We start from the raw sequence: 12,564 nt of genomic DNA, 5'->3' as shown, positions 1-12,564 counted from the left end.
GAACTTAAGTGGGAGAAACCCAGGATTTAACTCACTGAATTGTGACACGTAGGTCTGTAATAGAGTCCGCTGTTTCGCTTTTATATCTCTATTCTCAATCTGTTCCCCTTCTACTCTCTTTTCAATTCTGTCTCACTCGCTACTCATACACTCTGTCATTTTCTATTTCTCTTTCTACTATATATCTCTTCTCTTACTCTCTTTCATTTATTTTTGCTTCTTTTAATTTCTTTTCACTCTGTCTCTTTTCGTTCTACTTTCTTTTTTACATTTTCCTGTTTCGCTTCTCTGTCTTCCCCCTTTTCACTCACTACTCATACACTCTGCAATTTTCTATTTCTTTCTCTTTCTACTATATATCTCTTACTGTCTTTCATTTCTCCCTCTTTTACTCTATTTCTTCTCACACTCTCTCTTTTCTTTCAACTCTCTTTTTTACATTCGTCCATTTCGACATTTCTGTCTCCCTTTTACTCTCTTTTTCACTTTCTACCCATGCACACTGCCATTTTCTAATTCTCTCTCCTTCTACTGTCTGACTTTTCTCTTACTCTTTTTCATTCATTTCCGAATTTTTTACTTTCTGTACTTCTCACTTAGTCTCCTCCCTTCTTTCTTTTTCGCATTCGCCTGTTTCGCTTTTATGTCTTTCTTCTCACTCTGTTTCCCCTTTTCATTTCTGTCTCACTCGCTACTCATATACTTTGACATTTTCTATTTCTATCTCCATCTACTATGTGTTTATCCTCTTACTCTTTCATTCATTTTTTCCTCTTTGAATATGAATTTCTTCTCACTCTGTGTCTACTTACTTTCTTTTTTGTTTTGATTTTCTTACTTCTCACTCTGTCTCCTCTTTCACTGTTTTCTCTCCCAAAGTATTAACTTATCTCTTCCACTGGAAATTTTTTTTTGTAATAAAAGAAAATAAAATAAAAAAAAATATATTTTTAGTAAATATTTAAACATTGTATAATCATAGATTTATTGGTATAAATATGAAATAAAATAGGAATTATTTTCGTTTAATTTGTTGTAAAAAAAAAGAAATTTTGGACCAACGGATTTTCCGTTTTACAGGTCGTCCTTTTGCAAGGAATGTTGAATGTCAAAAAAAAATTTTGTACGATTTCAACTTGAGGATACAAAAAAATTACGAAACCCTATATATTTCGGGGACAAAATACTGCAAACAATTTTTTTAAACGAACTGAGGTAACAAATTTTCTTTAGATAGACACACATACTGAACCCAGCGTTTCGTTTACACTCTATCCACTACCCTGGTACCATCATTTTATCGAGCAATATTATAGATGATTTTCGGCCGTTCCACCAAAAGCTCGCACTTACAGTAAATAACAAAAAAAAAATGTTTAAAAACAAAAAATAATTTTATACATTGATCTCAAATAACTATGACCTATTGTTTGGATCCGATTGTTGTTGTTTATAGAGTAAAGTCTCTTCGAATATTAATCTTTTCAAATGGTCTTTTGGCAAATCGTCTAGTTCTGTATCGAAACGGAAAGGCGTCTCTGCAACAGGCTGAAATTGAGAAAATTACACTGAGAAAACTAGTCGACAGATTCCTTTCAATATTTTTTTTCCGTTTTCGTAAACGAAATTTGTAGATGAAATTATTTCGATGTTTATTCTATTTTTAAGGTGAACGAACTAAGATAATGAATAACTTATCACCGTTTCCTGTGATTATCAACATATTTTCTCACCTCATCCGCTGGATCGTAATACTGTTCTAGATATGGATGCGCTAACGCTTCTTCGACGACAATTCTCTTGTGTGGATTGAAGGTCAACATTTTATCCAAGAGATCTAAAGCTTTCGGATCTGCGTTGGGATATAATCGCGCCCAAGGTACTTTCGGCTTGAAAGGAAGCGACTGCAAGTAACTTCTCGCCTAAAATCATTCAATTTTTAACAGATTATACAAAAAAATTCATTAAAATACGATGTTTTAAGTAGAGGTAATAGTTTATCGAAAGGTTTATTCGACTTTAGACACATTTGATGAGTAAATGAAAGTAAAGTAAAAATGAGTAAAACTTGACTTTATGCGCTAGTGAGTGAAAAAACGTACTCTTCGCAGTATAGTGGCTATGCTACGAGGCTCACATGCAGGAGGACAAGAATTGGCAAATTAAATAATACAAATTCATCTGTTTAATAGGTTTCATCAATGATTGAAGACTATACGAAAAAGGTGTAACGTATATACATAGACCCTCTAGATTTTAGTGTATTTATCTGACCCCTATAATAAAAAAATGAGCTGAATTTTCCTTACAGTCCAGAGAGAAACCACAACTTGATGATTTAATTTAGTTGTAGTTGAGTTGGACTGATTTTTAGTGTTATTTTAACAAACATATTTTTTTTCTAATAATTATTCCATTATATATTTGAAAATTATTAGTTTCCATTTATTTTTTTGTAAAATACATGCTTCTTTATCATTGCAGTTCCAAATAACGGCTAAATAGCAATCAGTCCATACCACTACGCAGTTCTTCAAAAACAAGTATCCTAATTTGTCATGTTATCCAAAATATCCACTCACTGTTTGATTTTATTATAATGAATCTTGACTTGATGCTTAACACTAACTACCGATAGTCTTTCAATTCCCCAGGCCCAAGTACAACCAAGAAAAATTTATTTTTCCACAATTTCAATTTCAAATGATTATTCTCATTCTTTTTCAGTGAAATTACACTCTATATGGAAAAAATAAATGAAAAAAAATATTTGGACAATTAGAAAAGTTTTAATACTTTAGATGAAGCCCAAAGCGTTGAAAATAAAATGAAAAGGTAACAATATTTCCATTAATCTCCTTTGTAGTAGTGCATACATTAATGGAAACATATCCAGGAAGCTTCTATTAGAACGGTTATCTTCTGCTATGCCTTTTTTTAATGAATGTCATTTTTAGCACATTTTTTATTCTCAGAAAGAGCTAAAAATCTCATGGTGTTAAATCTGGTTAGTAAAATGGATATTGCAATCTTTTGGTGGCCAAAATCTAGCGAATCAAAAATGGTTTGTGATATAGTAAGTTGCCAAATTTTGTTGGCTCTTTCTATCACAAAACCTTCCATTTTTCATTTGGTTATGAGGTTCAAACACATCCTACCCAGTCCCTGTCGACACATGGTCTCACTAGTAGCAAAATGGCGAACTGGAAACTCTTATAAGGATAATCAGTGATCAAATAATTCCTCAGATACGTTTTAAGATTATCACAATGCTTGCCGTAAACTTCTCCACTTTTGATGGTCTTATGCTGGATTCATCCAATTATCTGAATATTGTTAATAGGAGTCAACTACTACTGTGTCCAACAATTCGAGACCTCTAATTGAGGATCTTGTTCGCCCTTCTGTTCTAGAGGAAATATGCTATAATATACCCTTTGATGACATCTTTTATTTGTTGAATTACCTCCATGACGGATGACATAATCTATTTCAAAACCTATGGGTAACAATGATTTAATTTATTATGATGTTTCTGCCCTTTATTCATAGTTTGTAATTAATATTTACCTTTTCGTTAATAATACAGTCTAGATCATCTTGTGATGGGGATCCGAGGACACCTAGAATGTGATTTAATTGATCTAAATAATGTTTTCCTGGAAATATCGGCCTATTCGCTAACATTTCTGCTAAAATACATCCCACCGACCATATATCTATGGATTTTGTGTAGCCCTGAAAAAAATTTATAGAAAATTGTACTGAGTTAGAATTACTGAAAACGTTTTTCATATTTCTACCAGTTACAATGGTTACTGACATTGTGCAATCAATTACAATGACACTGACTGGTCTTTGAGGTTAACCTGTTCGAAGGACCAGATAATGTGATACACCTTTGGTATAAAAATGAAACAAATTATAATTTTTGATTTGGAAGAAATTAAAATTAAACTTTTGTCAACACACTGTTTATTACCACTATACCAACATTGAAAATCACATTATCTAGTCCTTCGAGCCGGAGCTAATTAAAGAATTGATGAATAAATTCTTTTCCAACTGTTTTTTTATGGAAAAAATTGGTAATTAAGATTGTAATTGAATGTAAAAATAAATTTTATTATGAGTTTGCTGATTTATAACCTTGAATAGTTTTAGTTGATGGTACTAAAAATTGTACCGGATGTTAAATGTCGAGGATAACACAGAAGTTATTATGCAAAAACTAATGAATTTTCTATTTATCTATTTAGATACTTTTGAACTGACTTTTCGCATACATAACTAAACCATTTAACAATTAGGTAACACAATATGAAGATGGAGGTATGAAAAGCTTACCTTGGAATTAAGCATAATTTCTGGTGCTCTGTACCATCTTGTAGCTACATATTCCGTTAAGAATCCCGTATGATCATGTTCTGGATCTGCTACCCTTGCCAACCCAAAATCACAAATCTGCAAAAAAAATACAGTGGATAAGAGATATAATTTCATTTCTTATTAAATACAAGCAGTGGAAATAAAGTGAAGACCAACTACAAGTATGTATGGATTTTAGGGTATTGTATACACTGCAACCTCAAGGATCTATTGTCTCCTCTTTCTTTACTGAGATACTGGAACAACCCAGTGTTTTTTCAGCTGATCCATCAATTCCACTCGTTTTAAAGAGTCCAGAATGTAGTAGCTGCCAGTGGTCTTCACCTTCTATTTCATACCTTTCCAGGTGTTAGTGCTCTGGAGTTCCGTAGTGTTTCACACTTCGAGAGAATGTGGATAGAGGTTTTGTACTCTGTACAACTCCTGTTAATATTTGTAGATTGTTCTTACTTAGGCTGATACATTCAGCAGATCTTCTCTGGTAGTAGTTTCCTAAAAGAGTCTTTGCCTGTCTTAGCCGGTGTAGGTTGTTCCAATAATTGGTTTTGCTCCTATCTACCTTCTTCTCCAGTGCTTTTTCCATTGTTCTATAGTTGATACCACAGAAGGTTTTGGGTCCTATGAAGGGTTTGTCTGCCCCCGCTTAGTCCAATTACATTGGATCACTCTATAGAAAAATTAATGCAGACAAAGGGTTTATGAAAACAAATGGTAATGGATAAGGAAAAATAGGAATATTATATGGGTAGAAAAGCTTATAGATTTTATATTTGTTAAGAGGCAATACCTGAAACAGTTTCTGTTAATTTATAATTTAAAAATTGCTATAAATAATTAATTGGTACTTACTTTGAGATCACAGGTAGTATTTAAAAGTAGATTACTTGGTTTTAAATCCCTATGAAGTACATTTGCCGAATGTATATATTTCAGACCTCTGAGAATTTGATAAAGGAAGTAACATATATGATCGTTACTCAGTCTCTGAAAATAAAAATTAATATTAGTTTTATATTACTTAGGTGGCCGAAAATTTGGACATGTTCCTTAAAATTGAAACGTTTATCAACAGGTACCTGCAAAAATTTTTGGCCAAACAGGATAAGAGATGAACATTTTTGGAACACAACCAGACAATCAGTTAATTATATACAATGGGCGACACAAAAAGAGGCAGATCTAGAGAACTATCGAGAAAGAATTGAAACAGATAAACTTAACATGGAAAGAGGCTACAAAAATAGCCAAAAGCAGAAAGAAATGTGTAGCTGGACAAAACCCACAAAACCTAAAAATCTAAAAGATATGCGTAGATTGCAATAAGGTTTTTTAAATCAGTAAACGTCGATCACCCTGGCACCAGGTACCTTGTAACCAATTTCTGTCGCGATATTCGTGTTCAGCGACCTCGAAAACCTCCTAGTAGTAAAATTAAACTCATTTCTGGCAATATTTTCAAGAGTTATATATTTTTCATTTTCTGACAACTCAATATACACTTTTCAAAATGCATTGTTCCTTTATATAAATGCAATTTTCATTTCTCATTCTAATTTTTTTTTCACAAAATCTCCCGATGTTCTTCTGAATCGAATCTTGGTCTGTTGTACTGCTCAGAAACTTCTAGATTTTGGTTCATTTCTGCTACCAACTGTGGTTTATAGAAAACTTTTTTGATTATTTGTTTAAATTTTACATCAACACAGATAAGCTTTGAAGTATTTATTTAGTTTTATACAATTTTTCCTTGGTGTTTCAAAATTTAAAATTTTTGTACAGTAGTAAGTTTTTTTAGTTTAAACTCATTCTAATTGAAATATATGATGAATAAGATGACTAACTTGAATTATATAAGAAAAGTCCCCCCCCCCCAAAAATTATCTTCTTCAAATATTTAAACAGGTGATGTAGTAAAAAACGAAATTGTAGATCTTATAGGAAATTGTGAAAATATTGATATTGAATTAGACATTAAATAAATTGTCGTCATTTGATAATAAACTTCATTTTGTTTATATCGTTTTATAAAAAATGCGCACTGCTGATGTTTATAATAACCTTGAAATACAACAATATAAGTTTTATATTCATCTTGATAACAATTATTGTTGATAATAACAGATTTCACTAATCTCACCTCAAACATTACGGAGAGAGAGAAAATTTATCTCGAGCTGACATAAATTGTATTTTAATTCGAAACTTATAGTGGAGAAAATAAAGATGCATAAAAAACCAATAAAACCATAAGAAACAAAGTCACAAAAGAATTTTTTTTTCAAGAGAACCTGGAAGATTTTCCTAACATTGTGATCTGATCATTATCACAATCACTAAGCACTTAGATAACTATCTCAAAAGGCTTTTTCCTCTGCAGTCTTCTCTCTAGGGTGGTGTTGTCGAGGAGACGGATTCCTCGATGTCGAGCTACTCTGCAAATTTAGTGGATACCTGTCTTCGAAAACACTAGGGTGCATCAACGATGCTCCTTAGCACTTTATTTTAGTTTATCCTCCATATTTTGGTTCAATAATCAATTATTTCAATTGATGTCTTAGGTTGATTGCTGCTTCTTCACGGAAATAGCCAATTGACTAATTTCCTCTTTTAAATCTCTCATCCCACATCAGCTTCAAAGATACTCTCGGTTGTATCACGGAAAGTAATAATGGGGACTCATTTATGGGAACAAAATATTTAAACATGGTTCTAAAAAGGATTCACTACACTGTATACATTTTTCAACCCTTCCGTTCAGTTTTTTTAGATAAATATTTATTAAGATGATCCCCGTTCTTGAAAATTTATAATGTTACTCAGAGGAAGTGGTAAAAAAATCGTAAATAAAAACAGAGTTGAAGAATGACACATGGGTATTATTTTCAGGTCTCTTTTATCTTGTATCATTTAGTAAACATTCCAGTACCCCCTTGTAACATTCGATATTCACACTTATTGCAAAGTTTCATCTATTTTGAGGTCAAACGACTAGTCTTCGTCCTTAATTGACTCATTTCCACTTTTAAATCTCCCATAGCATTTGTAAACAGTACCCCAGACAGATTTTGTTATATTTCAGGATAGTAACAACAGAAATTACAGTAGCAGACTGGTTCCAATTCGTCACTATTTGTTATACATGAGGATGTGGGACGTAATATTGTTTAAATTCATCCATAATATCACACAAAATAAAATCTTCAAATTTGATTGTTGCATCAAATTGATTACCTGAGTTTTTAGGAGTTTGTATAAGTCAGTCTCCATCAAACATTGTACAATGTATACATCCTTCATTTGGTCAATAGTAGCCGCACGAAGTATGTCTCTAATATCAATAATCTGTAAAGAAATTATAATAAATAAACAATATTATGATAAATTATTGATAATTGAAATTTAATTTTAATTCCAATAATTAGTCATTACACATGGATCAAGTGAGGATCCAGAAAACAATTTATTATTTAATGGCAGGTATGTACTAACTAAAAATTCTATTATTGAAAATGCGTTCACACTATTTTGGAACTTATGCACAAGTAGAAATTTAATTAGTTAACGTGTTTATGTTTCATATTTCAATCAAAAGTAAACAAAAAGCTTGTCCTCGTCCATAGTGTATTTTAACCCCTTTATTATTTATGTCTATAAATCAACTGTTTGGAAAAAATTGTAAATAAAGATGATGATATGAAATAGAAAATCTGGCAAAGGCACATTCACAACATCTACTGGTTATTAAAATTCAAACCAGAGCAGTTTATCAATAACAATTTCTCGTTTATTAATTTATGAAAATTAAAAATATTTCATGTCAATAAATATTACCACATCTCCCCAAAAACTGACCACATGATAGTAGATTATTGCCACTGTAAAACATCAGCTATTCCTGAGTTTTCCATTTATTTAATTTAATAAAAAAATTTTACAAACAATGGAATTTTTATTTCAATTTATTTAAATAGTTTTTTTTCAATTTCATTTTAAATAATACTATTTTCCACCTGTAATTGGAACAGAAATGCGCATGACTATTTTCAATACTTACATTTTCATGTTTAAACCTTGTGAGTATTTTGATTTCCCTGAGGGTCCTTTGACAATACGTCTGATGCTCAAAAGGAGATATCTTCTTAATTGCCACTTTTGTTTTGGTAACTGCATCCATTGCTGATCTGGAAAATTAAGAAAATACATGAAGAGAATTTGTGTCATTGTCATTGAAGAAATATATTAAAATTTTGAGAGAAAATCTGAAGTAATTTGATCTGAAATAGGTTACTAGTCAATCGCATCAAAGGTAGAACTGTTATAACAATTTAGTTTGAAAATTTCCATATTAACTATTGTTATTTCAAAGCATTTAGTATTTTTATAGAGTACTTGAAAACATTGCCACCTATTTTAGCAATAAATTAATTTGCTGGAAAATTCTCTAGACCATTTCATTTGGATGTTTCACTGTCTGTAGACTAGTTCAATCTATAGTCCTGCTTTAAGAAACATGTAATTGATTATTGTATTCATTATTCGAGAAAAATTCACATTTTTCTAATTAAGCATGATATACTTTTAGATTATTTCATATATCAAAGAAATCAAAGTACTATAGGGACAAAAGAGTGGAATCATTCGAGAAATAACTTTCTTTACTTCCTTTCATTTCCGCAATATATTAAATTGCTGGAAAACTCTCTAGACTATTTCAATCACACATTCCACTGCCTGTAGACGACTAATTCAATCTATGGTCTTAGATCCTGATTTAAGAGAGAAAGCGTAGGTAATTGTTTGTTGTGGCTACTGCACTTCCTTCAGAAAAATCCATATTTTTCTCATTAATCATAATATACTTTTAAATTGTTTCATATATCAAAGAAAACTTTCTATTATAGGGAAAACGGGATGGAATAATATGAAAAATATACACAATTCATAAATAAACAAGTGAGTTCAATTTATCAAGAATTGTGAAAAAATTACTTAACAGAATTTGAAACAATATTTTAAGTTTTATCATCTTTCTGAACAATTATAGACAAGTAAATATTACTAACCCCTTTGTGTGTTTAAAAAAACTCCTTTTTTAATGAAAAAAATACTTTTCAAACTAGTTACAATGATAAATATCAAATCATACTCCTATTTCAATAGTGCCAATAGTAAAGAATCTTCAGACACAGGCATAAATGGAATACAAGTTTTATCTCCCATATAAAAGTGGTGATATACAAGAAGGAAAAATGCTTTTTCTTTCAAGTGAAAGCCTCCTATGAGATTAAAGATTTCCAAAAGGTAGTTATAAGAAAAAGTGGAAGAAAAAATGACTCTAATTCCGTTCTACACATCTAAGCCAAAGATCGACAAAAACAATAAGAAATATTTTTTATCTTCATTTGAAGCCAGGGTGATTTCCAAGACGTACCTACCTATTTATCAGGTTATGCTAGATTTAAGAATTTCATTTTAATTTAAAATCCTCATTCAATGTTGCTCAATATTATTTTATTTTTTGATGTTCTTTCTTCCACTAAATGAAGATTTACTCAAGTTTAAACACAAGTTTTAGTTTAAACATTAAAAAAAAATTTTAGAACTGTCTGTAGATTTTACATTACATTTTACATCACTAATCAGTAAAGATAACTTCAATTTTATATGCACTGAATTTAGTACGCCCAAGTACCGAATTAACTTATCCAGAAAACATTTCGTTTACAATGGTTTTTGTTTTGGTTTTCATGTAAAATTCGCATTTATGAGCTTATGGCACTACTAAAATAGGGGTGCGAACATCACTACAGGGAGGTAAATTGATGGCAATATACATAATAAATTCTCGCCATTTATATAGCAATTCTATTTCTATTCTAGCAGTGATAATAATTAATATTAGTTTATATGAATAAAAATAATAGCCGTATTGTAATTTCAAATTATATAGCATACTTTTACTGCATGCTGTTTACCAAAATGTAAACAGTCTAACTGTCATTCAAATATATTTTATAGAGTTGTATTGGAAAAAAAAAGAAACACTTAAATAAACATAACCTCATTTCTTCTTTACTTGAAATATAAGTATTAATATTAGTACCAGTTTCCAAAAAAATGAACATTGTGAGGAACGAAATAACATCAGTTAAAAATATTAAAACCTCTATTTTTTTCTGTTGTTTTAGGGCGTATGTTCACTGTTTCTAAACAACTGCATAAAACATAACTTACACAACCATTCCATAAGCTCCTTCTCCAATGTAAGCTAAATTTGTATAACGGGGACCCACTTCAAAAACTTGGCCCCTAACAATTTCGGCATTAGGATTAACACTTGCCGCACCTGTGGCTTCCGCCATTTTCAGCGAACTATGAAGAGAGGAGGATAAGAAACTAACCGCATAGAAACCAACTCTCTTCTCATCTCACTTCTTGACAATCGCAAACTCAGAATTGATAGACGCTGTGTTGCCAATATGTATTGCGTTTATCGATTAATCCTAAAAATAAAACTAAATGTTTTGAAAATATACGAATTTAAAATAATAAATAAAAGCAGCATTTGTTTACTCATGAATAAAAATGACGCAAAATTAATAAATTGGCAACAAAAAAATATCAACACCGAATTTACAATCTGCAGTGGCTAAGCACCTATATTGGTAGAAGCCACAAATATCAAAACAAAAACTAAGAAGTCTTCTTTTTGATATATATTTATTTTTTATTATTTATCTACGTTTTATACACGGTTAGTCAGTCGTGGTTTAATAAAATTTATTTTAAATATTTTAGAAACTAATTAATCAGAATGAATGCGCCACCGACCTTTGAATCATTTTTATTGTATGATGGAGAAAAGAAGTGAGTATCACGCAAAATAATGGTTATAATAACATGAATATGATTTAGTTAAAAGTTATATCTAAATCTTTTCTTAGGATTATTCGAGAACAAGATACAAAAGTACCCAATGCTGCTATATTTACTATTAACAAAGAAGATCACACGCTTGGTAATATGATAAGGAAGTAAGTAAATACAAAACTCTATTCGTAAATATTTTAATTATACATTTGCTTGGTTTTATTTTATCGGAATTTTTTACAGCCAACTTTTGAAAGATCCCAATGTATTATTTGCTGGTTATAAATTACCACATCCACTAGAACATAAATTCGTATTAAGGATACAAACAACTTCTGAATATTCACCGCAAGAGGCTTTGATGCACGCTATTACAGACTTAATTTCTGAATTGTCTTTATTTGAGGAACGATTTAAGGTAAATAATGAAATTTATGTCCTTCATTTCGAGTATATTGAACTACACAACCATGTGACTTAAATAATATTTTGCTTACTTTCTTTTTTACTTTATTAGGAAATAAAACTGTTTTATATATCTATTGACGGCTATAATGTTGGTATAAACCAAAAATATTTTCATGTTCAAATTTTTTTTATATTAGTCCTTAACCAAGATGAAGAAATTTTCAAATATTCACATTTTTTACAAAATTTTATTGCCAGTTTGATGGCTTCTATTTTTAAAGTCTTGATATCATTTTAGGAAGCCATTAAAGAAAAGAAAGAAGGATTGGACTAAGTGTTAGTAACTTAGTTAATTTGTTATTAATCAAAAAAAGTTTTTGTTTCAATTTGCAATATACAGTCTCTATTTGATATATTTTTAAATGAAATTGTATATTCAGATAATTGCACTTTACTTGAGTGAAATGTAATTATTGTGACAACTGTTTCAAGTAAATGATGTCATTCTCAGAATTACACAAGTTTTTTTTCACATCCAATATCCATTCAATGTTTATTAGTTAAAAATAGTGCTTCTAATACAGAATTAAGCTTGGAGGCATACACTAGTAACAGAGAACAGTGGAGAGGAGACTCTAAGCCCACAATGTAAAATAATGGAGCCACCTGGTACAACAAATGACTTCAGAATGAAAGGATTTCCAGAGCAAGCAACTGTGGAGGATATCCAAAGATCCCATCCCAATTTTTTTATACTAGGAAACATGCTACCATCTTACAAGCCGAAGTATTATCTTTGATATAATGTAGGCTCTCATAAAAACCACTAATGGTTGAAACAGTGTGCCCTGGGCTTATGCTGGAGTGCAAAATGACCTACATGAACTGTTAAGCGAT

General features: G+C 30.7%; 2 protein-coding genes across 2 annotated transcripts; one reads left to right on the top strand and one right to left on the bottom strand.

Annotated features, from left to right (window-relative positions):
- Window positions 1-930: 930 nt before the first annotated feature.
- On the bottom strand, window positions 931-10,847 carry LOC130449893 (mitogen-activated protein kinase ERK-A). The gene is made up of 8 exons (XM_056787958.1): window positions 10,624-10,847; window positions 8,444-8,570; window positions 7,621-7,731; window positions 5,239-5,373; window positions 4,348-4,464; window positions 3,571-3,738; window positions 1,734-1,922; window positions 931-1,548 (listed from the first exon to the last, which is right to left on the bottom strand). Exons 1-8 carry the CDS (start codon window positions 10,749-10,751, stop codon window positions 1,417-1,419), a joined length of 1,107 nt encoding a protein of 368 aa, XP_056643936.1. The 5' UTR covers window positions 10,752-10,847; the 3' UTR covers window positions 931-1,416.
- Window positions 10,848-11,066: 219 nt separating this feature from the next.
- Window positions 11,067-12,200, top strand: LOC130449892 (DNA-directed RNA polymerase II subunit RPB11). Its single transcript, XM_056787957.1, has 4 exons — window positions 11,067-11,256; window positions 11,334-11,423; window positions 11,503-11,677; window positions 11,966-12,200. Exons 1-4 carry the CDS (start codon window positions 11,204-11,206, stop codon window positions 11,999-12,001), a joined length of 354 nt encoding a protein of 117 aa, XP_056643935.1. The 5' UTR covers window positions 11,067-11,203; the 3' UTR covers window positions 12,002-12,200.
- The last annotated feature ends 364 nt before the right edge of the window (window positions 12,201-12,564 follow it).

This window comes from Diorhabda sublineata, chromosome 10, assembly GCF_026230105.1.
Source record: "Diorhabda sublineata isolate icDioSubl1.1 chromosome 10, icDioSubl1.1, whole genome shotgun sequence".
Classification (NCBI taxonomy): domain Eukaryota; kingdom Metazoa; phylum Arthropoda; class Insecta; order Coleoptera; family Chrysomelidae; genus Diorhabda; species Diorhabda sublineata.
This window is presented reverse-complemented; position numbering and strand designations above follow the sequence as displayed.